Source organism: Petaurus breviceps, unplaced genomic scaffold, assembly GCF_028583685.1.
Source record: "Petaurus breviceps papuanus isolate PSGF00001 unplaced genomic scaffold, PetGlider_PUasm1.0 90625, whole genome shotgun sequence".
NCBI classification, from domain to species: domain Eukaryota; kingdom Metazoa; phylum Chordata; class Mammalia; order Diprotodontia; family Petauridae; genus Petaurus; species Petaurus breviceps.
In genome coordinates this window covers 1,724,070-1,743,580 of record NW_027187289.1, presented here as the reverse complement: position 1 = coordinate 1,743,580, position 19,511 = coordinate 1,724,070, and the positions used below count along the sequence as shown (strand labels likewise).

The window sequence follows — 19,511 nt, the reverse complement described above, 5'->3', positions numbered from 1 at the left end:
GGGAGCTGGGGATAGAGAAGTAAGAGCAGGAAGAGGAATGCATGGGGACCAGGGCCAGCCATGAGGGGGCCTGGTGGTAAGCAAGAGGAAGAATGCATGTGGAGGTGGACATGTGGGGGCCAGGTAACACCCAAGGGCTGTGGACAGACATGGGGCACCTGAGCCTAGATGGACAGGTGGGTGGATGGAGCAGAGCAAAGGTCTTTTCTCTCAGTGCTAGAGGTCTAAAGCCAAGCCCCCAATCCAGTGTTGACCTCTCCATGTATTTGCTCTTTTTCTTCTTTCATTTGAAAGGTTTTTAATTTTTTTGGGGGGGTGGGAGGGAGGAGGTGGGTTGGGAAATCATAGAACAGCAAACTGAAGGGCAGGAATGGAGAGAGAAAGCACAGAACTATACAAAAAAAGTTAACAGGTATTTTTTTTGGAAAACATATTTCTTTCACATAAAGTGAAATTTGTGTAATGTGAATTTAATTGTGTAATGTGCATTGAAGTGAGAACTGTCTGTGATCTTGTGTATAACTACTTTCATTGACATATGATCCTTAAATGTTGCTGGTAACTTTTACACCCAGGGCAATAATAACAAAAACAACTGATGCTTGAAGGTTTTCCAAATAATAGTCAAGTTACATAGGTAATCAATAAATCAACAAACAGTAATTACTACTGACTACATGCCAGTCATTGTTCCAGGTGGTGGGGATGAAAAGGAAGAATTAAAATAGCTTCTGGACTAAAAATCCTTCTGTTATAGGAATGGGAATCTGAAGATCTTCCCTGCCCCTTGGCCCTTTGATAGGATTAAGTGACTCTGAGAACCTTGCCTGATATGAAAACATACTCTACTCCCAATAGGCTGAATGTGGTCACATGGAGCCTGTGGCGGGAGGCTTGTTTTTCAGGAATGCCCACACTTTGTGACTTTATGATTGGGCAGTGGCTTGACCACAAGAGGGCTGTGACATTCTGATCCAGGAGAAGGCTATATCCTGAAGTGAAGCTTTGCTTTGGGGATCATTTTGGGAAGAGTTGTGTGATTTGACCAGATGAGATGCTGGGCAGCCGTTGAGGCCCCCTGGCTTTGAAAACCCAGGTATTGGTGCTTCCCTCTCTGGTAACTGACTAGGTATGGATGTAATGGTCAGACAGCTGGAAGCCTGTCTGCTGATCTGTTTCTCTGTCTATATTTTTTTTGTCTGCTTGTAACCTCTGTTTGTATTCTCTGAAGGTGGGGGTGTTGACCTTTTTCTCCTGAACTAGGTAAATGACATATGCTTTATTAAAGTAAGATTGTTAACCCACTTTAAATTGCTTTCCTTTAGAAAAGCAGATCTAAGAACCGATGCTAGCTAGCAGCGATCCTGGGTATGCTAGGGTGCTTGCTGTTACACCTTCTGCTCTATGGAGATTAACTAGGAGTATTGGGAACATAGTCCACACTTTCTAAATTCTTTTGAGTGATTAATATTATCTGTTTTACCAATGAGGAAACCAAGTCACTGAAGGGTAAAGTGACTTGCCCTATATACCTTTATATGCAAATGTTTGGTGAATTTCATGTCAGAGTCCAGATTTCTGCACTACAATGTTCTATTATCTCTCAGGACAAGAAAAGTTGCATATTTTCTATCTTGAATGTAAATGACAGGAATGACTAGGAATTTCCATATGCTTCTGAATTCAGATCTGGGTCCTATCTAGGCAATACTAAAACATTCATTTAAAAAAATAAAAAATCTCAACATATTTAGCAACAAATCACACAATAAACAAATCAAGTGTTTATTATGTTGTTGTTTAGCTATTTCTTAGGCGTGTCTGAGTCTTCATGACCCCATTTGGGGTTTTCTTGGTAAAGACACTGGAGTAGTTTTCCATTTCCTTCTCCAGCTCATTTTACAAATGAGGAAACTGAGGCAAACAGGATTAAGTGACTTGCCCAGGGTCACACAACTAGTAAGTATCTGAGGCCAGATTTGAGCCCAGGAAAATGAGTCTTCCTAATTTCAGGTATGATACTCCGTCCACTGCTGCCTGTTAATCATACAAAATACTAAGCAACTGTTTTATTCTGTGTTTTGAGTGATGTTACCATAGGTTTTGATATTGCACATACAGAAACTTTCCCTTTTTTTTTTTTTTTTGTCCACATGTGATTTTTCCTAAATAGGAAAGGACCAAACAACTAAGTCTTAATAAGTTTACTGGCTCCCTCAGGAATGAAATGACTTGTGCATGGTGACATAGCTGATTTCTGCTCAAAGTATGACATGAATCCAGGTTGTCCTGACTCTAAAACTAGCTGTTTACCCACGATGGCATTCTGACTCTAAGAATCCTTCTCTTCAAAAGATACAAAAATAGTTTTCCAAGACAGGCCCTGTAATTTCGGCATGCCTTCAAAGAGATTTCTTCGCCTGAAAAATGATTTGCTGAAGTACTCTCCTTCACAGCTTTATTTTTTAAAAAATTCCCTAGAAATTCAAGCATGAAAAATCAAGAAATGCTTGCTCTACACAATTACTATAGTACATCTGATATTGTCAAATCTTAGAGAAGTTTCAACTCCAGGGGGCATTTTGGGGGGGAAATTTAATTTTATTTTTTCCCCCAATTGCATGTAAATACAATTTTAGCATTCTTTTTTCAAATTTTGAGCTCCAAATTCTCTTCCTCCTTCCCCTGTCTAGGGAGGGGGAGTTCATGTGTTCATTTAGGGCTCCCACAGAAGCAAAGAGAGTGAACTCTTTTTACATAGCAAAGTAGTCCAGGATGATGTTGTTTCCATCTGGCTTACCTTCATGCCTTGAATGTTCTTCAGCATGACATCACCAATTCTTTGGTAATCTCCTTTGATGTGTGCATTTGAGCGGCCTTCCCTAGGAGCAAAGGCAAAGGAAATTATTATGCCCAGTTGGATCAATATCACAGTAAATATGCCATCACTTCACAGAAGACCAAGATGCATTTTTTTTCATATGTCATAAGATTCCATTCATGTTCTCCAACTCTGATTACTTTTAGAGTATATAGTCTGTTTTGGATTAGATAGGGAAGAAATTTTGTGTATGTGTGATAGTAAACAAAACAAAACATTTTTAATCTAGTTAATTCCAACATCATTTTTCATACTACAACTGGATAATTTCAGAGTTCCTACAGAAGTCTAAATGCCAGTTTTAAAAGGTAGTAGCTTAAATCCTGGCTTCTAAAGACTTGCTATTTCTAGACTAACACAAGTATACACAGTACTTTACAGAGATGAGCACACAAAGGAGAAGACTTTGCCTTGAAGAGCTCTTTATCTAAATTAGACCAAAGTCGTCAGGAAAGCCTAGGAAGAGGAATATAAAATACTTAAAAATAAAAATCTGCACAGTCACAGATGGGAAAACTGGGCATAGAAAAAGCCTACAAGTTTCATATCATGTTAAGAGAGATAGAGAGAAAGGGGTCAATATACATACTCTAAATATATTAGGCTTGAATGAATGAAAAAACATCAAGTGCTTACTCTATGTCAGACATTGTGGTAAGCCCTGGGGGTACAAACACAAAAGCAAGATACTTATTGCCCTCAAGAACATATACTCTCATAGGGGGAATAGATAGAGGGGAGTGATGGCCAAGGTCAAGTATCTTGGTCTAAAAAAATCACAGAGAAATTTAATGGAGCAACAGGCAGTTGACTGACATGCCATTATGAGAAATAAGGGTAGGACTGACAATTCAACTTCCAGAGCTAGGTGTATAAGTTTACAGAAAATTTACCCAGATAGGATTGTCATAGTCAGATTTTTAAACAGTATTCCCGGTGTAAATCAAAGGCTACACATCCAAACCAACTCCTCAGGTGATGTACAAGTAAAGTTAAGATGTGTGTTTCTATGCTTGATGTCTGGGGTGGGTTGTCCACTACAAGAGAATGCTGCAGTACAGAACACAAACCAGTGGAAAACCTCACATGGTAGAACTCAAAGATGTGGAATCTAATCGCCTTCAAACAACAGAACATAATAGAACAGCTTCCATTTCAGCTGAAGTCAGGCTGACCAACATTCAAGGTATCCAGAATAGTATTATTTAATCTTCAATATACCAAGCATTTCTCCTGGGGAAGCGAAAGCATGGAGGGAGCCTGCTAGCAGGGTGTACACTCATGCTTAATTAAACAAACCAAGGACAGTTTATAAGGGGGCAAAAGAAGTCTTGCTGGTTGGAAACAATAAGTTCATCTCATAAATTACAATAGGCCTGCTGATCATAGGCAAATAAATATATTCGTGCAAATAATGTTGCAGGGACAACTGAGAGCCCCAAAGCCCATTAACTAATTAAATCTCTCCTACCATGAAAATTTTGAAGACAGAGCGCATGTTTTCCAGGCTTGAAAACAGGCTTATTCATTCTCTACCCTCAGCAAGGTTTACTGAAGTTCCTATCTTTACCTCTCTATTTTCCATTCCTTTTCCTTTCCTTTTTAACTAAGATCCAAAAGAAAATTGATCTGCCAAGAGTATCTTTCTTCTAATAACTTTTATCTCGTTGATATGTTACCAACAGGGGGAGAGGGAAGTGGGAAACATACCACCAATGGGCTAGTAAAATCGACAGAGATGACCCTTTCCTCCTCAGAATCCCTGACCTCACAGGTAAGACATATTTAAGTAAGATCCTTTCCAATGCTTCAGTAAGTAATGCCTTGGATGAGGTCCAAGAGAACAAACATTAAACAAGTTCCAGTATCCAGTGGCACCGTAATTAATCAATAATGAAGCAAATTTTTGTCTCCCTCAACTCCATACCACCCAGTAAGTTCTCAGTGATATTTTCCTGCAGATAAGTCACAGTCCACATAGCTACTGTAATCCACCAACCGGACTACTGTAAGGAACCAAAATCTTAGCTTGTAACTGTTGCTGTTCTTTCACTTTGGGGGACATAAATCTTACCACACTTCGTGGCCCTGTAGTAACTTAATCATTGTCTGGCTTTTGTCCAAAATCAGCATTACCTCAAATCTGGACAGAACAAAAGTTTGTCAGAGGACCACTTTTCTGACTTTAAAATATCTTGATGGCTGATATTTGCTGGCAATTTGTTGATTGCACTTAATTAAATGGATAGGGAGCGCAAAGCTTGTGAAGGCTGCCTTACAACCTTTGATTAGTCAGTCATTTATTAAGCACCAACTATGTACATTAGCACTGTGCTAAACATGAGGGAAATAAAGAAAGACAAAAGACAGGGAGGGAGAACAATCAGCAAACTATATATATATATATATATATATATATATATGATAAATTGGAAATAAAACACTACCATTAAAAGGGGTCTGGAAAGACTTTTTGCCGAAAATAGAAGTTTGCTGAGGCTTGAAGGAATTCAAGAAAGCTAGGAACCTTCAATATAGCATGTTTTATTTCTCTACACAATAAATAAAATAACGATGCTGATAAAACTACCACGTCCTGCGTCTTTGATGGGGAGAAAAACCTCTGAACCCAGGCTCCAACTCTGCATTTACTAACTTTATACCACAATGACATTCTAGTTTCCAGTTCATTCCATTATTCCAAAGTCCTCTGATTCTAGTTCAGGCACATAAATACTCAAAAATGACCCATGAACATCTTAGCCCTTAACTAGAAAGTTGAGTTTTTGCATCAGCATAAATAAACCCTTGACATCCAAAGCTGCCATTATGTTGATCAAATTGTAACAGTAGAAAGAGACATTGCTTAATTCAGATTTGCGAGTTAAGTCATCTGCAAGCATGCAAAGTTGTCAAATGAGGCAGATCTTCTGCAATTGTACAGAATGACATCTAAAATTTCAAAAACTTCTACTATCTATCGTGACAGTAACCAGACCACATCTGAAGTAGTATGTCCAGTTCTCAATACTTCATTTCAGCAAGGATATCAGCAAGCAAGGAAAGATCAGAAAAATGTGAGCAGGATGATTTCATATAAGCATCTGTACTGTAATGCCAAGCAAAGACAACTTCCCAGGTTCAGAATACCAGCATAGGTGCTCTCCATTTTATTCAGTGACCAACCAAGAACAGAGAAGATCAAAACATGACATCATTCAAAATACAGCATTTACTAAGTGTGATTAAATAATCTCCAAGGACTACCCCACCCCAGGACCTTCCAATCATTCAATCAATTACAAAGTCTCTGTTCTAAATACTTCTCCACCCCTAGGCTATACCTTAATTAAGTCCACCACAAAGCCCCTCTTCTTAAATGGAGATTAGTTTCCAAACATAAGGTCAAAAGTTCCCCACCCCTGGATCACAATTGAATCTACCCCAGAGTTACATCAAGTTTAAACACAGCACTTAATACCCAAATGGAGGTCTTTTCTTCATCTTGACAGGAGGCAAGTTCTCAGCAATCTTAGTTCCTGGGGAGATAAGGCTTAGCAAGGCCATAAGATACATTGCCAATCCCTTCATGAATTTATCCTCTGTCTGTAGAACAGTCCTAGAACCCCTGAACACATTAGCAAAGCCCTCTCCCAGGATTTCTGTAAACATCCAACAAGAAAATCCTTCTTCAGGGCTTCTGAACCAACAGAAAGGCTCCCAGACCCCTGCAACAACAGCACTGTCCTTCACCAGTGGACAGTATTCACTCTGTCTGCAGGACAGTCTCCAGACCCCTGCAACAACAGCACTGTCCTTCACCAGTGGACAGTATTCATTCTGTCTGCAGGACAGTCTCCAGACCCCTGCAACAACAGCACCGTCCTTCACCAGTGGACAGTATTCACTCTCTGTCTGCAGGACAGTCTCAGGGCTTCTTAGTGAACAGCCAGGTTCCAGGACTTCTTCAACAACAGGACTGTCTTTCACCAGTGGACAAATCTGGCAAAACAACATCAAAACAGACAGACAAAGTACCAGCAAAACAGCCATGTCTCCTCAGTCCTTGGCAGCTCAGGGGGCAGGTCTCAAAAGTCCAGGGCAATTCAAAGCGGCCACCAGCAATTCTCTTAGTCTCTCTCTCTCCACGAGGTGCTGCTTCCAAAAAGGTCTTGTGTCTCTCCAAATCTACGTCACCAGCTCCTCCCAGTTCAGGACTTTCTTTTCACATCAAAAAGTCCATCCCACAGGTGGGATTAACAAGCTCTGGGTTTTAACACAATCAATTTGAAAACCAAGCCAATACAGGGGAATCTTTAATTGCCATTACTATCACAGCATCACTTGAAGGAACTGGGGATTCTAAGTTTGGAATGATGACAGTGGGAGTAAGATGGTTGTCTTCAAATATTCAAAAGATTATTATGTGGAAGAGGAACTGCCAGGAATGTACTTGAGCCAGCTTGAACAGTTTCAAAAGGGTTGATTGTTAGATTTTTCAGTGTGAGCTTTTACACTTTAGAAATTGGCAGATGTTACAAATCTGGGCTGGATTTATTGTTTTGTTGATCATCAAGACATAAAAAATAATGGAGAAAATGTTAATAATGTGCATTAAACTTAAAACTATGTCATAGGCACATTTTTGTGAGATTTGCTTATTAAATATGTACCAGCATAATGCTGATGGATTTATGTTAATCCCCTCCCCAACAGGGCAGGTGTTGGGCCAATGGACGAAATTGCAGAAATGTTCATTTTGGCTTAATAGTAGGGAAAAACTTCTTAATAATTAGAGCTCTCTAAAAATAAAATGGACTATTTCAAGGAGAAACACCAGGAAGTTTATGCTTCCTTTATCCCTTATCCTGTAGAACACAAGCTCTTAGTAGTCAGAAACTGTTTTGTTTTTTTGTCTTTGTATTCTCAGCACCAACACACTGTTATGTGTTTGTGTGCATATGTGCCTGCACACTCAGATATTTGTGTGCATATGTGCGTGCACACTCAGATATTTGTCTTACAATGATGTAAACTCCTTTAGTATAGGGACTATTTAATTTCTATCTTTGGATCCATAGCACCCAGCACAGTTCTGGGCATAACAGAGCTTAATTAATTCTTGTTGCTTGCTTGGTTAACTGAAATAACAAACAATGATAGAGTTAAGATCTCAGAAAATCGATGTAGCAAGATTCTGGAAATGTTAAGGAATATGGGGTCAATATGACTTGGAACAGGGATTAGCCTTGGAAGGAAGGGAGCAAGACTGGGTAGGGAGAAAAGTAAAGATAAATGGGGGTAACAGTCCAAGAGAACAAGGAATGTTGAAAGGATCAAGGTCATGATGCTCCAGAGACATTCCAAATTCAACATGTCCAAAAGTGAACTCATTATCTTTCTCCCCAAAACCCACTTCTCTGTCAAATTTCCTTATTCTGCTAAAGGCACCATCATTCTTCCAATTTCCTCTCTTCTTTTTTTTTTTTTTTGTCAAGGCAATTGGGGTTAAGTGACTTGCCCAAGGTGACACAGCTAGTAAGTGTGTCAAGTGTCTGAGGCCCCATTTGAACTCAGGTCCTCCTGACTCCAGGGCTGGTGTCCCCAATTTTCTCTCTTCTTAACCTTAGCAGTATCCTGTACTTCCCTCACCCCACATATCTAATCTACTGTTAAGGCTTGCTGATTCGACCTCATAATATCGACTGTATCCAGCCACTTCTCATACATCTATTATCTTAGTTGAGACTCTCATCACCTCTCACCTCCTGGCCTCATCTTTCAAGACACAACTCAAAAACCATCTTATCAGATGAAGCCTGTCCTGATCCTCATGACTGCTAGTGCCCTCCCTCCCAAACTACTTATTATCTTTACATTTCCTTCTGTATGTACATATATTTATGCACAAATATGGGGACATATATACTTAGGCCTGTATTTATATATACAAGTATATATGTGACATACACACATACACACACTTGTCTTTCCAGCAGAATGTAAGGTAGCTTTAAGTAACGATTGTTTCATTCGTTGTAGTTTTGTTTCCAGCATCCTAGCAGGGCACAGTGTATACCCACAGTATATGTGGTTGCTTAGTAAATGTTTGCTGATTGAACGCTGGTGCAGATGAGCCCAGGTTTGGCAAGAGGAAGAAATTCAACAAACACTTTTAGAAGTTAGTGATATGCAAGGTAAGGAGTTGGAGAGGTTATAGAACTGGCAGGCAAAGGCATTAAGATCATCAGCAACGAATGCCAAAGCTAAGAATGAAACGTAGGAAAACAATTAGTCCAGTGATGAGGTCACCACAGAAGGTGAAAGAATTGCACCCTAGAGCTCAACAATTAACAATGAAATGTTTCCTATTCATTTACTAAACTCTTAAAAACTAGATTTTGACTTCAGATGCCTATCACAACTTACAGGGGAAAGAAGCTAGACAGAACATTTTATATGTGATTTTCAAAGAATTCCTTTGTACATCAAGCAAAACTCATTTCCCGCCCACAACCCTGGCCTTTTGTCATCACTAGGCATATAAATCAGCCAGTCTACATGTCTTTAGGTCATTATGTGGCTTCAGATGCTACTGCGTCATGTGGAGAAATCTTCCTTATCTCAAACCTCTAGAAAACCTGCATTTTAAAAAGCAAAACAAAAACTCAACCCTCTAAAAACATAATCAGAGAAACAACCAAATCACCACAGAATTTGTTCTACTGTGAAGAACCGTGAAAAGGTCATGTTTGTCGTGAATAACATGAAAAGGGAATTATAATTCTTCCAAAACATCCTCCGGATGTTAACCTCACAAGTGAAAAGAGTCCTTGTATAGAAAGACTATTTGCCCTGAGAAGTCGTCAGTGCAAATATGTAGTGTTGTAATGAAGGAAATGCCCACAGCAAGAACATTTGTTTGGCATTTTCAGCACAAAAAAATCAGGGGAGGCCTAAGAGGCCTTATAAATGCCACCCACTTTAACTTGCATGTTATAATTAACTTAGCACTTATCAATGAGCAAATACAATGTTTGGAGGTGGTACAGGGAGAACATGAGAATTCAAATGGGGCCATAGCCACTTACTAGCTGTGTGATCCTGGACCAGTCACTTAACCTGTTTGCTTCAGTTTCCTTATAAATAAAATTAAAAACCTACCTCACAGGGTGGTTGTAAAGGATGAAATCAGATATTTGGAAAAAGCACTTGGAAGAGTGGCTAGACACATAACAGGCTCTATAGAAATGCTTGTTCTCTTTCCTCCTCTTAGCAAGTAAAAAAAAAATGGCACCCTGTTTTCTTCTTTTCGCCTTTTTTTTTTCGAGTGGGGGAAGGCAGGGCAATTGGGGTTAAGTGACTTGCCCAAGGTCACACGGCTAGTAAGTGTTAAGTGTCTGAGGCCGGATTTGAACTCAGGTCCTCCTGACTCCAGGGCTGATGCGCCATCTAGCTGCCCCTGGCACCCTATTTTCAAATCATCTTGACTCCGTTTAAACATTTTACAGCTAGTATATAATTCAACAATGAACTCTCTAAAGAAGGACAAAGAAGAGAGAAAGTAGTCATATCATGTAAAAGCTGGTGGACTGGGAGACCTTAAAGATCAAATTAATCAACCTGCTTAGGAAATAGAGGCAGAGACAGAGAGAGAGGTTAAGTAATCTGCACAAAGTCTTTGAGTATTAGATAATGAAAATGGCAGACATCTGCCAATAAGGAATCATATTCTGGACTCTTAAAAATGGAATGATAAGTGTTGAAAAATACTAAAGTGTACACCGTGTCCAAGGTGAGCATACACAACATTATCACTGTACATTATTTCCTTCAGGTTTCTGGGGAACAGTCATGAGGCAGTAAGAATCAGTGGCAAATAAACCAGGCTAAATCAGAACAGAGCTCCCTCCTTCACTCGGCATGCTTCCCCTCGTTACGGTCGATATAAAATCTATTCAAAAGCCTGAAAGAAACAAAATTTACTGGGTAATGATGACCTTGTCTGCAATAAAGTCACAGAACTATCCTATAAAATGTTATAAGCCTGAGGATAGGGTCTCCCTTTGGGAATGTAGCTTTTGAAAGCAATAAGTTAAAAATGGGCTTTTCTGGAGGGTTTAAGTATTTTACCAATTAAAGAGTGTATTGAAACTGACAGGCCTGGAGTCAGGAAGATTCATCTTCCTGAGTTCAAATCTGACCTCAAATACTTACTAGCTGTGACCCTTGGCAAGTCCCTTAACCTTGTTTGCCTCAGTTTCCTTACCTGTAAAATGATGTGGAGAAGGAAATGGCAAACCATTCCACATTTTTGACAAGAAATCCCCAAATGGAGTCACAAAAAGTTGGACATGACTGAAATGACTGAAACATTATAGAGAGGGTCCTTAATATTTTTTATGTTGCAAACCCCTGTGGAAGATGGGCAAAGTCTATGGACCCATTCTCAAAATAATATGTTAAAATGTACAACATAAAATACAGTTTCAGAAGAAATTAGTTATATCAAAATACAATTATATAAGTATGTATTGAAATAAAGTTACATTTCTATATATATGTATCTATGTTATATATGGATCCCACATTAAGAAGCCTAATGTAAAGATAATTAGGTTATAGGAAGCAGATTGTTGGAGTAGAAAGAACACTGTTTCAAATTTATTAGTTTTAAAAAACTGTGTAATAGAAGTTCAATTTTGCATGCAATCTTCATTTTAAATGTTTTAGTACTTAAGTTCATATTAAAAGAGGAAAATATTTAAAGAGAAAAATGGTTTTTAACTTCTTGTGGGCTTATTTTTTTATTTGCAAAATGGAATGATCATCTATGCCCTTTTTTAAAAGATACAATAATTTTATAAAGGAAAGCATTTTTGAAAAGATGGATAGTGTATAATAAGGTAACAAGGAAATAAGTCTAAAGTATATTTTAAAATTATATTTTGCTCTTAGGGGGAAAATATATTTGTAGTATTTAGAACTAGATGATACCTTAGAAACGTCTCTAGCACAACCCTCTCATTTTATAGATGAGGGTGCTGATGCCCAGTTGAGTGGGGTCTTGCCTAAAGGCATCTAGTGATTAGCTGAAATCATTTGACACCAAATCCAGGGCTATTTCAGTTCATCATGACTACCTTCCTAAAACACAGCTGTGATGACGGTAAGATTACATATGTAAACATACCTCAGAGTGCTATATAAATGTCAGCTGTGTCATGGTTTTAATTTTCCTCATCCTATATTTGATGCAGTTTGGGTAGAAATAATCCTAGAATAAACTGCTATCCTGCTGTTCTTTTACATTAAATGTTTGAGATACAATTAAACAGATGGATGTTTAGATTTTATAAATGAATATGGGTTGTAATGGTATTCCATCTTCTATAAGATCACTCAAAAATATTTTAAGGGCAGCTGAAATAGAAAAGCAGTAGAACCTGGGATCATCACTCTGGATTCCAAGGAAGAAGAAAATAAAGACCATCATAATGGGTATGGAAAAGTGTCAATCAACTGTCCTCCCACTGACTAGTCCTAAGGGATATAACCCCCCCCCTTTACTCTTTACTCACCATTCTTCCTTAAAATAAGAAAATTTTCACTCTCAACACCGCCCTACCATCTCTTTTTCTAACCCCCAAGATTTGTCCAGTGTTTTTTCTTCCCTAGACATTGGTTCAAAGGTATCACAGTAGATAGAGCACTGGGCTTGCAATCAGGCCTCATCTTCATGAATTCAAATCCAGCCTCAGACACTTACTAGCTGTGTGACCCTGGGCAAGTCATTTAACTCTGTTTGCCTCAGTTTCCACATCTGTAAAATGAGTTAGGGAAGGAATGGCAAACCACTCCAGCATCTTTGCCATCCAAACCCCAAATAGTCATAACGCGTTAGACACAACTAAAATGCCTAAATATCAGTATAGCAAGTTTTATCAACTATTGCCTGACTTCCATCTCTGTGGATTGTTCTTCAAAAACAACAACAAACAATTTTGGGGTTGTTATTGGTTGCTTTCCCTTTATAAAGCAGAGAAAAGGTTGTATCTGGCTAATTCTGGTGATTCTGATACTGCCACTAACTTTGCAAATCAAGATAGAGAAGAAATACCTTCCCACTCACTCTTCATCCATTATATATGCACATACGTTATAACAATAGCAATGGCATAGCCTTGAAAGGTTTGCAAAGTCCTTTGCCTACATTATCAAATCCATAGTTCAGGTACCACTTCATACTTATCAGGTACTTTTCTTGACCCCCCACCCATTAGTGCCCTTGTCTTTTTAAGATTATCTTATGTTTACTTATTTGTATACATGTGGAAGAAACAACAGTTGTATAGTGAAATCAGTGCTAGGTTAAGCCCCTATTTCATGATTTGAAAAACAGAGATGATAATACCTGCAGCACTGACCTCACAGAGAAATCGTGTAGGTATGATGCCTGACAAACTTTCAAAGTCTTTGTAAATGTTAACATTATGACTATTATTGATTAATATTATTATATGGCAATAAAACAGAAAAATTTAAATTTAATAAGGTCAAGGAACATTTCACTTTTTCTCTATTTGTATTCACAGACACAGTACTCAAACATTTGTTGAATTGAATTTATTTAGAATTCTCACTATTTAGACAAAAGTAGCTGCAGTCATCCAATGAGCTCACTCTTGCTAAAAGGGAATGAGAGCCACGACAGGTGAAAAAGCAAGACTTTCTTTTATTTCCCATTCCCATACCCACCTCCACCAGAGAAGGAGGGAGAGTTAGGAGGGATGTAGAACATTTTCTTCCCCAGCTGCACAAGGGAACTGAAAATAATCTTATTCAATTCATTCTCATGGCATAGAACTGCTGTGATCTTAACCAGATTTTCATAACATTTTATGCTGTTGCCCTCAATGTAATAATTGGCAACAGCCCCAAGAAGCACTCCTAAAGGGTTAGTCAAAATAAACTTTCCTACCTACTTCTAGCAAACTCCTTACAAAGATTTGAACATGATCAGAATGTAAACCCTTCAAGGGACTAGGTGGAGCTTGATATGAAGCCATAAAATGATAATGTTTGAGTTGAATTAATATTTGAATTGTGACAAATTATTTCATCAATCAACCTAGTGTATAACAGCTGTGAGTTGGGAACCACTATGGAGGGAGGCATGCAAGTATGTAATTGTAGAGTATGGGGAATGAGTAAGTCACCCCCTCCACCTCTAACCTGAAATAACTTAATAAAATTTCAATGTTAGTATCATAATGCAGAGTGAAAAACTTATTGGGTGGTTTGATGACCCTTGGTAACCTCCTACTTCTTTAGCCTTTTCTCCATGAAAGAATTCTTCCCAGAACCGAAGAATAAATCTGCCACTGTTTGTGGCAGTCTCACCCCAAATCCCCCTAACTCAGGCTGCCTGGAGTGCTAAAAGCCCTTCTGTACATTAGCACCACCAACTATCAGAGCAGGGAAGGATGCTGACTTCCTATAAGTGAACTCTACAACATCAGAGATCTAACACCATGCCAGAATCATTTTAAAACCCCTTTGGAAATTTTTGCTATGGAGATGATAAGCTGAAGTTGTATGTGTAAGCTTTCTTAACTTCAGATACTGAATCCAACTTCTGGCCTGGTTTTGGGCCAGAGAGGATGGGAAAAAATCCACTATGCCTCAAGAATTTCCCAGACATTACAGGAAGGTTAAGAAAACAGAGAGAAAAATTTGATTCCCCAAAAGCTTTTAAGATGCAACATAAGATTTTAAGAATAACAAAAGCTTCCCTAAGTCAAGAGGGAGGAGCAAACATTTTCTCAAGATGCACTTGTCAAAGGAATGAGTGCCAAACAGCCCACACTGTTTAAAAAGAAACTAAATAGTGAGGGAAGCAGAGGGGGAAGTGTATTTTTCTTCCTCTTCTTTCAGTTATTAGAGTAATAAAAAAATATCACAAATATTGTAAAATGGTGTCCTTTGTTCTAACTTGAACTGGAGTCAAGCTAAACACAATCATCAAAAAGTACCTAATGAACGCAAATATTATGTAATTTAACTGTTGATGGGGAAAATCTCCGAACAACTAAAATCCATTTATTTTATTTTTATTTCTAGCACAGCTGAATTCACTTCTATTTAGTTACAATTCCTAAACCCTCTTGTTATGGGAGCCTGCAATGTCAATTTCTCTGTGCCTTTTCTTGAACTTTTTTTTTAAAAGGTGTTTTATTTCCTTGATAAAGATGTTATATAATGAGATAACAGGGCATAGATTTTTTTAAATTAAACTTTAAGATAAAAAAACAAAGTACTATTGGTTTATATAAAGAGAAACGGAAATATACCATGTTAAGGATGCTAATATCAGAAAACATTTACAAATATTCTGAGTGATCAAAGGATAAGGCTTAAACTATTCCTAAGTATCTTGAGCACTTAGTTCAGCCCAGTTTAATCTATTAAAGTAGAAGCCAGATAGAAAAGAAAGAGACTTGATCATAACTGATATAACCTTTTCCCTTTAATTTCTAGTCAAGGTCCTATCCATTAAGTTTCTAGAATTCTCTCACTTCCTTCAATGGGAGTGAGATCTCCTTGGTTGTGGGTTCTCTCTCCTGATACAGATTGCAACCTCTCTTTTTTACTGTCCTGCACAATTAGGATACAGGCCTTTGCAGCAGTCATCCACAGTGGATCACGTCAGCTCACTCAAGACTTTCTATAGGTCTTTTATATTTTTTGGCTATGACTTGGGCAACACTTAACATGTCTGTCCGTCACCTCCTCATTTTCTATGCTCTCAACCACTATTGGTTCATCACCTTTTCCTTGTCCTTGATGAAATCCTTGACTCACAAGGCATCACTGGTGAGATGTTGTAGCCTTATACCAACCATACATTTTTTTAATGAAATCTGGAAGTTTCTGAGAGTCCCTCACTCTAATTAATTAAAAACTGAATAAAGTTCATAATTTCTAGAAACCCCAAAAAATAATTGTCATTTATATATTTCTAAATATTGCTAAAATTATTTAACCAAAGAGTCACTTCTTTCCAAGTTTAAAAAAAAAAAGCATCTTCACCCAGTTAGTAAGGAGCCAGGACAACAGTCATTTTTGGACTAGAGTTGGAAATATAAACCTAATGCCAAAGTTTACAAATGGCTTACTCTTCTTCCACCAAGTAAGTGAACCCTGATACTTCAAGGATTTGATTTTATCCCTATGGCAATTGCCTGTGCCTCTCACCAGACATCATTCTTCAGTTACTATGGCCAGGAACATCCATTATCTGATGGCCAACTTTCTGATCATTATGTTTATTTATTGTTGTAAATTGTATGTCAACTCTATTCAATTACTTTCTATTTCTTAACCAGTAACAGATATTTTTGATAATTACTACTTTATAATATAGTTTTAAGATCTGGTACTACTAACCTCCTTGCTTTACATTTTTCCCATTATTTTCTTTGATATTCTTGACTTTCTGTTTTTCCAAATGAATTCTGTTATTATTTTTTATAATTCAGTAAAATAATTTTTTGGTAATTTAGGTAGAATGACATTGAATATATAGTTTGGGTAAAATTGTCATTTTTGTTATATTGACCTTGCCTGCCCATGAACAACTAATATTTCTCCATTTATTTAAATCTGATTTTATTTGTATAAAATTTTTTATAATTTTGTTTATATAGTTGCTGAATTTGCTTTGGCCAGAGTACTCCCATGTGTTTTATATGGGCTAGAGTTATTTTAAATGGGGTGCTTTTTACTATCTCTTCTTGCAGAGTTTTGTTTGTGGCATATTACGAATGCTGATGACTTAGAGGAATTTTTCTTTATATCCTGCTACTTTGACAAAATTATTAGCTGTTTCAACCAACTTTTTAACTGACTGATTAAAAGCTATTCTAAGTTTAGTTTTACTGGCTCTTGGACAATAGTGCACTGATAAACTTATGCCTAAGTTGTTCCAGCTTGTTAGGGCCTTCCAGAGGTAGGGTTCTGCAGGTATAGCCTTGAAGAGCTCAGGGTCATTTCCACACCACAGTTAGACTATGGAGTAGACAAGAGAAAAAACTCCCTACAGACCTTTTAAAGTAGTTTCACTGTTTTCAGAAGTCACCAAACCTGTTCCTTTGCTTTTGAAGAAATAGTATTAGCTAGGCTTTTCTAGTGAAAAGGAGGTTTTGTTGAATCATTACATGCTCTAAACAGGCGTATTTACTTGGGAGTACCCACTAGTACTTAGTGATGTAAACAGGTGTGTTTATTTGAACCAGGACTCTAGGAGTTGCTTCCTGGTAAGTATCTACCCCCAGAAACTTCCTCCTGTTGACAAAGGTTTATTACATATCCTTATGTACATGTATACAGAGGTTATTGATATTATGAATTTAATATAACATGGTTCCATATTCTGAGTTATTCTTGTTACTGAGTAACCTTTAAAATTAATTTCTATGCCATTCTCAAGCATTTGAGACAATATGCACTTTATAAATCTTAATAAGTGCATAAAAATGCTTTTTATGAAGAAGATAGATCTCTCTTGTTCACTAACTCTATGTTTAATGTCTCTTGCCAAGCAACTTTGGGTTTTGACTATAAAATGGAGATCACAGGACCTTGGAGAACTAAGGATCTTGGTAACTTCCCACTCAAAGAAAGAATTTTTTCTTGAGAAGGCCAGAAACATAATCAACCAGGCTTTGCTTAAACATCTCCACTGATGGGGAATATCTTACAAGCAATCTGTGCCATTACTAGATAGCATCAGTTGTTATAAAAAACATTTTCTTTCATCAAGATGAAGTCTGTACCTTCCAAAAAAATGAATGAATTAGAGGTTGTATCTAGATTTAGGGACTCTAACTGAAAATAGCTAGAAAATGCTTGTATAAAAAACCAAGAATGACCAAAAGGGGGGAAAAGGAAGGAAATTCATATAGAATAATCATCACAGAGAAGAATAAGTAGGTAAAGAAAAGCTATTTATAAAATAAATCAATACCAATGGAATAAATCTCTCAAATAAGAGTGTAATTCTGCAATAAATACAACCAGAACCAAAAAAAAGAAAATGGAATGTTCAAAAGAACATCAAAAGTCTTGAGAAATCCTAAAAGGCAGATAGGTGGCACAGTGGATAGAACACTGGGGATGAATCAGGAAGACCTGAGTTCAAATCTGGCCTCAGTTCCTTCCAAGCTATGTAATGCTGGGCAAGTCACTAAACCTCTGTCTTGGGGTGGCTAGGTGGTGCAGTGAACAGAGCACCGGCCCTGGAGTCACGAGGACCTGAGTTCAAATATGGCCTCAGACACTTAATACTTACTAGCCGTGTGACTTTGGGCAAGTCACTTAACGCCAATTGCCCTATAAAAAGCAAAAAAATAATAAATAAATAAAAATAAACAAACCTCTGTCTTTTTCAGTTTTTTCAACTGCAAAATTAGGTTAATAATAGCACTTTGGACCATGAAGGGTTCTTGTGAGGGTCAAATGAAATAATATTTGTAAAGTATTTAGTACAGCTCCTAGAACATATTAGGTACTTAATAAATGCTTAAAAAAAGAATTGAAGAGAAAAGGAATTAAATCAGAGCTCTTATTGAATAATTAATGCAGTAAGAAGAAGAAAAGATATAGATTGGGAAAAATCTTTGCATAATCTATTTGTGATAAAATCTGACACTGACAATTTAAAGGGAACAGACGAAAATATATTAAGAGTCATTCACCAGCAGAAATGAAAAATATTTTCTAAGGTAGTAAAAACTATAAAAAATCACCTGAAAAATGTTCACAATTACAAATTACCAGAAAAATGCAAATTAATACTATCAGGTATCACTGAGTACTCATCAAGATAGCAAACATGGTAAGCTTGTGAGAAAACACAGGAACACAAACAAGCTCTACTACCTCTACTACAAACAACCTCTACTAGTGGAGGTTAGAAAAGGTTTAATTTTCTCCCATTAGAATGTAAGCTCCTTAAGGGAAGTGACTGTTTTGCCTTTTTTTTTTATTCCCAAGTACTTAAGAAATTGCTTGCTGGGGTGGAGTCAAGATGGTGGAGTAGAAGCAGGACATCCAAGTGGCTCCGGCTTCCACCTGCCCCAATCAATGTAAAATGGGGACTCTGAACAAACTTTGGAGCTGCAGAACCCACAAAATGACACAGAGAAGCTAACCTCCCACTGAGGACAGCAGGGCAGGAAGCGGCCAGCTCACTGCTCTGGGAACCAAGCCCAGGTCCAAGTGAGCCGGAGGTTTTAGCCCCAGGGCGAGCCTGACCAGCCGCAGGACAGAGGGACTCCAGATCAGCAGCAGCTGTGGCCGTCTCCAGAATTATCAACACATAGATGTGAAGGACAAAGTAAGAGGTCAGTGCAGTCTAGACTTTCGGACCCAGTAAGTGGGAGTATATAAGCTTTTGCCCCCAGGGTGAGAAGATGCTGAGATGCCAGCACAGCCAGCAAGCACCACGTGGCAGCTTCAGCTCCTGGTCTGCAGAGTGTAGAGGGACCAAGCGACCAGTCTGAGGGATAATCGCTCTTGCTTTAACCTGTTTGGATCAGGATTGTGGTCTAGGGTGGAGGTCCTTGGG

General features: G+C 38.0%; 1 protein-coding gene across 3 annotated transcripts in view; it reads right to left on the bottom strand.

The window, feature by feature from the left end:
* The window catches only part of FARP1 (FERM, ARH/RhoGEF and pleckstrin domain protein 1), a 334,579-nt gene that overhangs the window by 31,504 nt on the left and 283,564 nt on the right, over positions 1–19,511 (bottom strand). For all 3 annotated transcript variants that reach the window (XM_069064154.1, XM_069064153.1, XM_069064152.1), the window contains one exon: positions 2,801–2,882. In XM_069064154.1, coding sequence (XP_068920255.1) covers positions 2,801–2,882 — 82 coding nt within the window. The remainder of the gene's footprint in view (positions 1–2,800; positions 2,883–19,511) is intronic.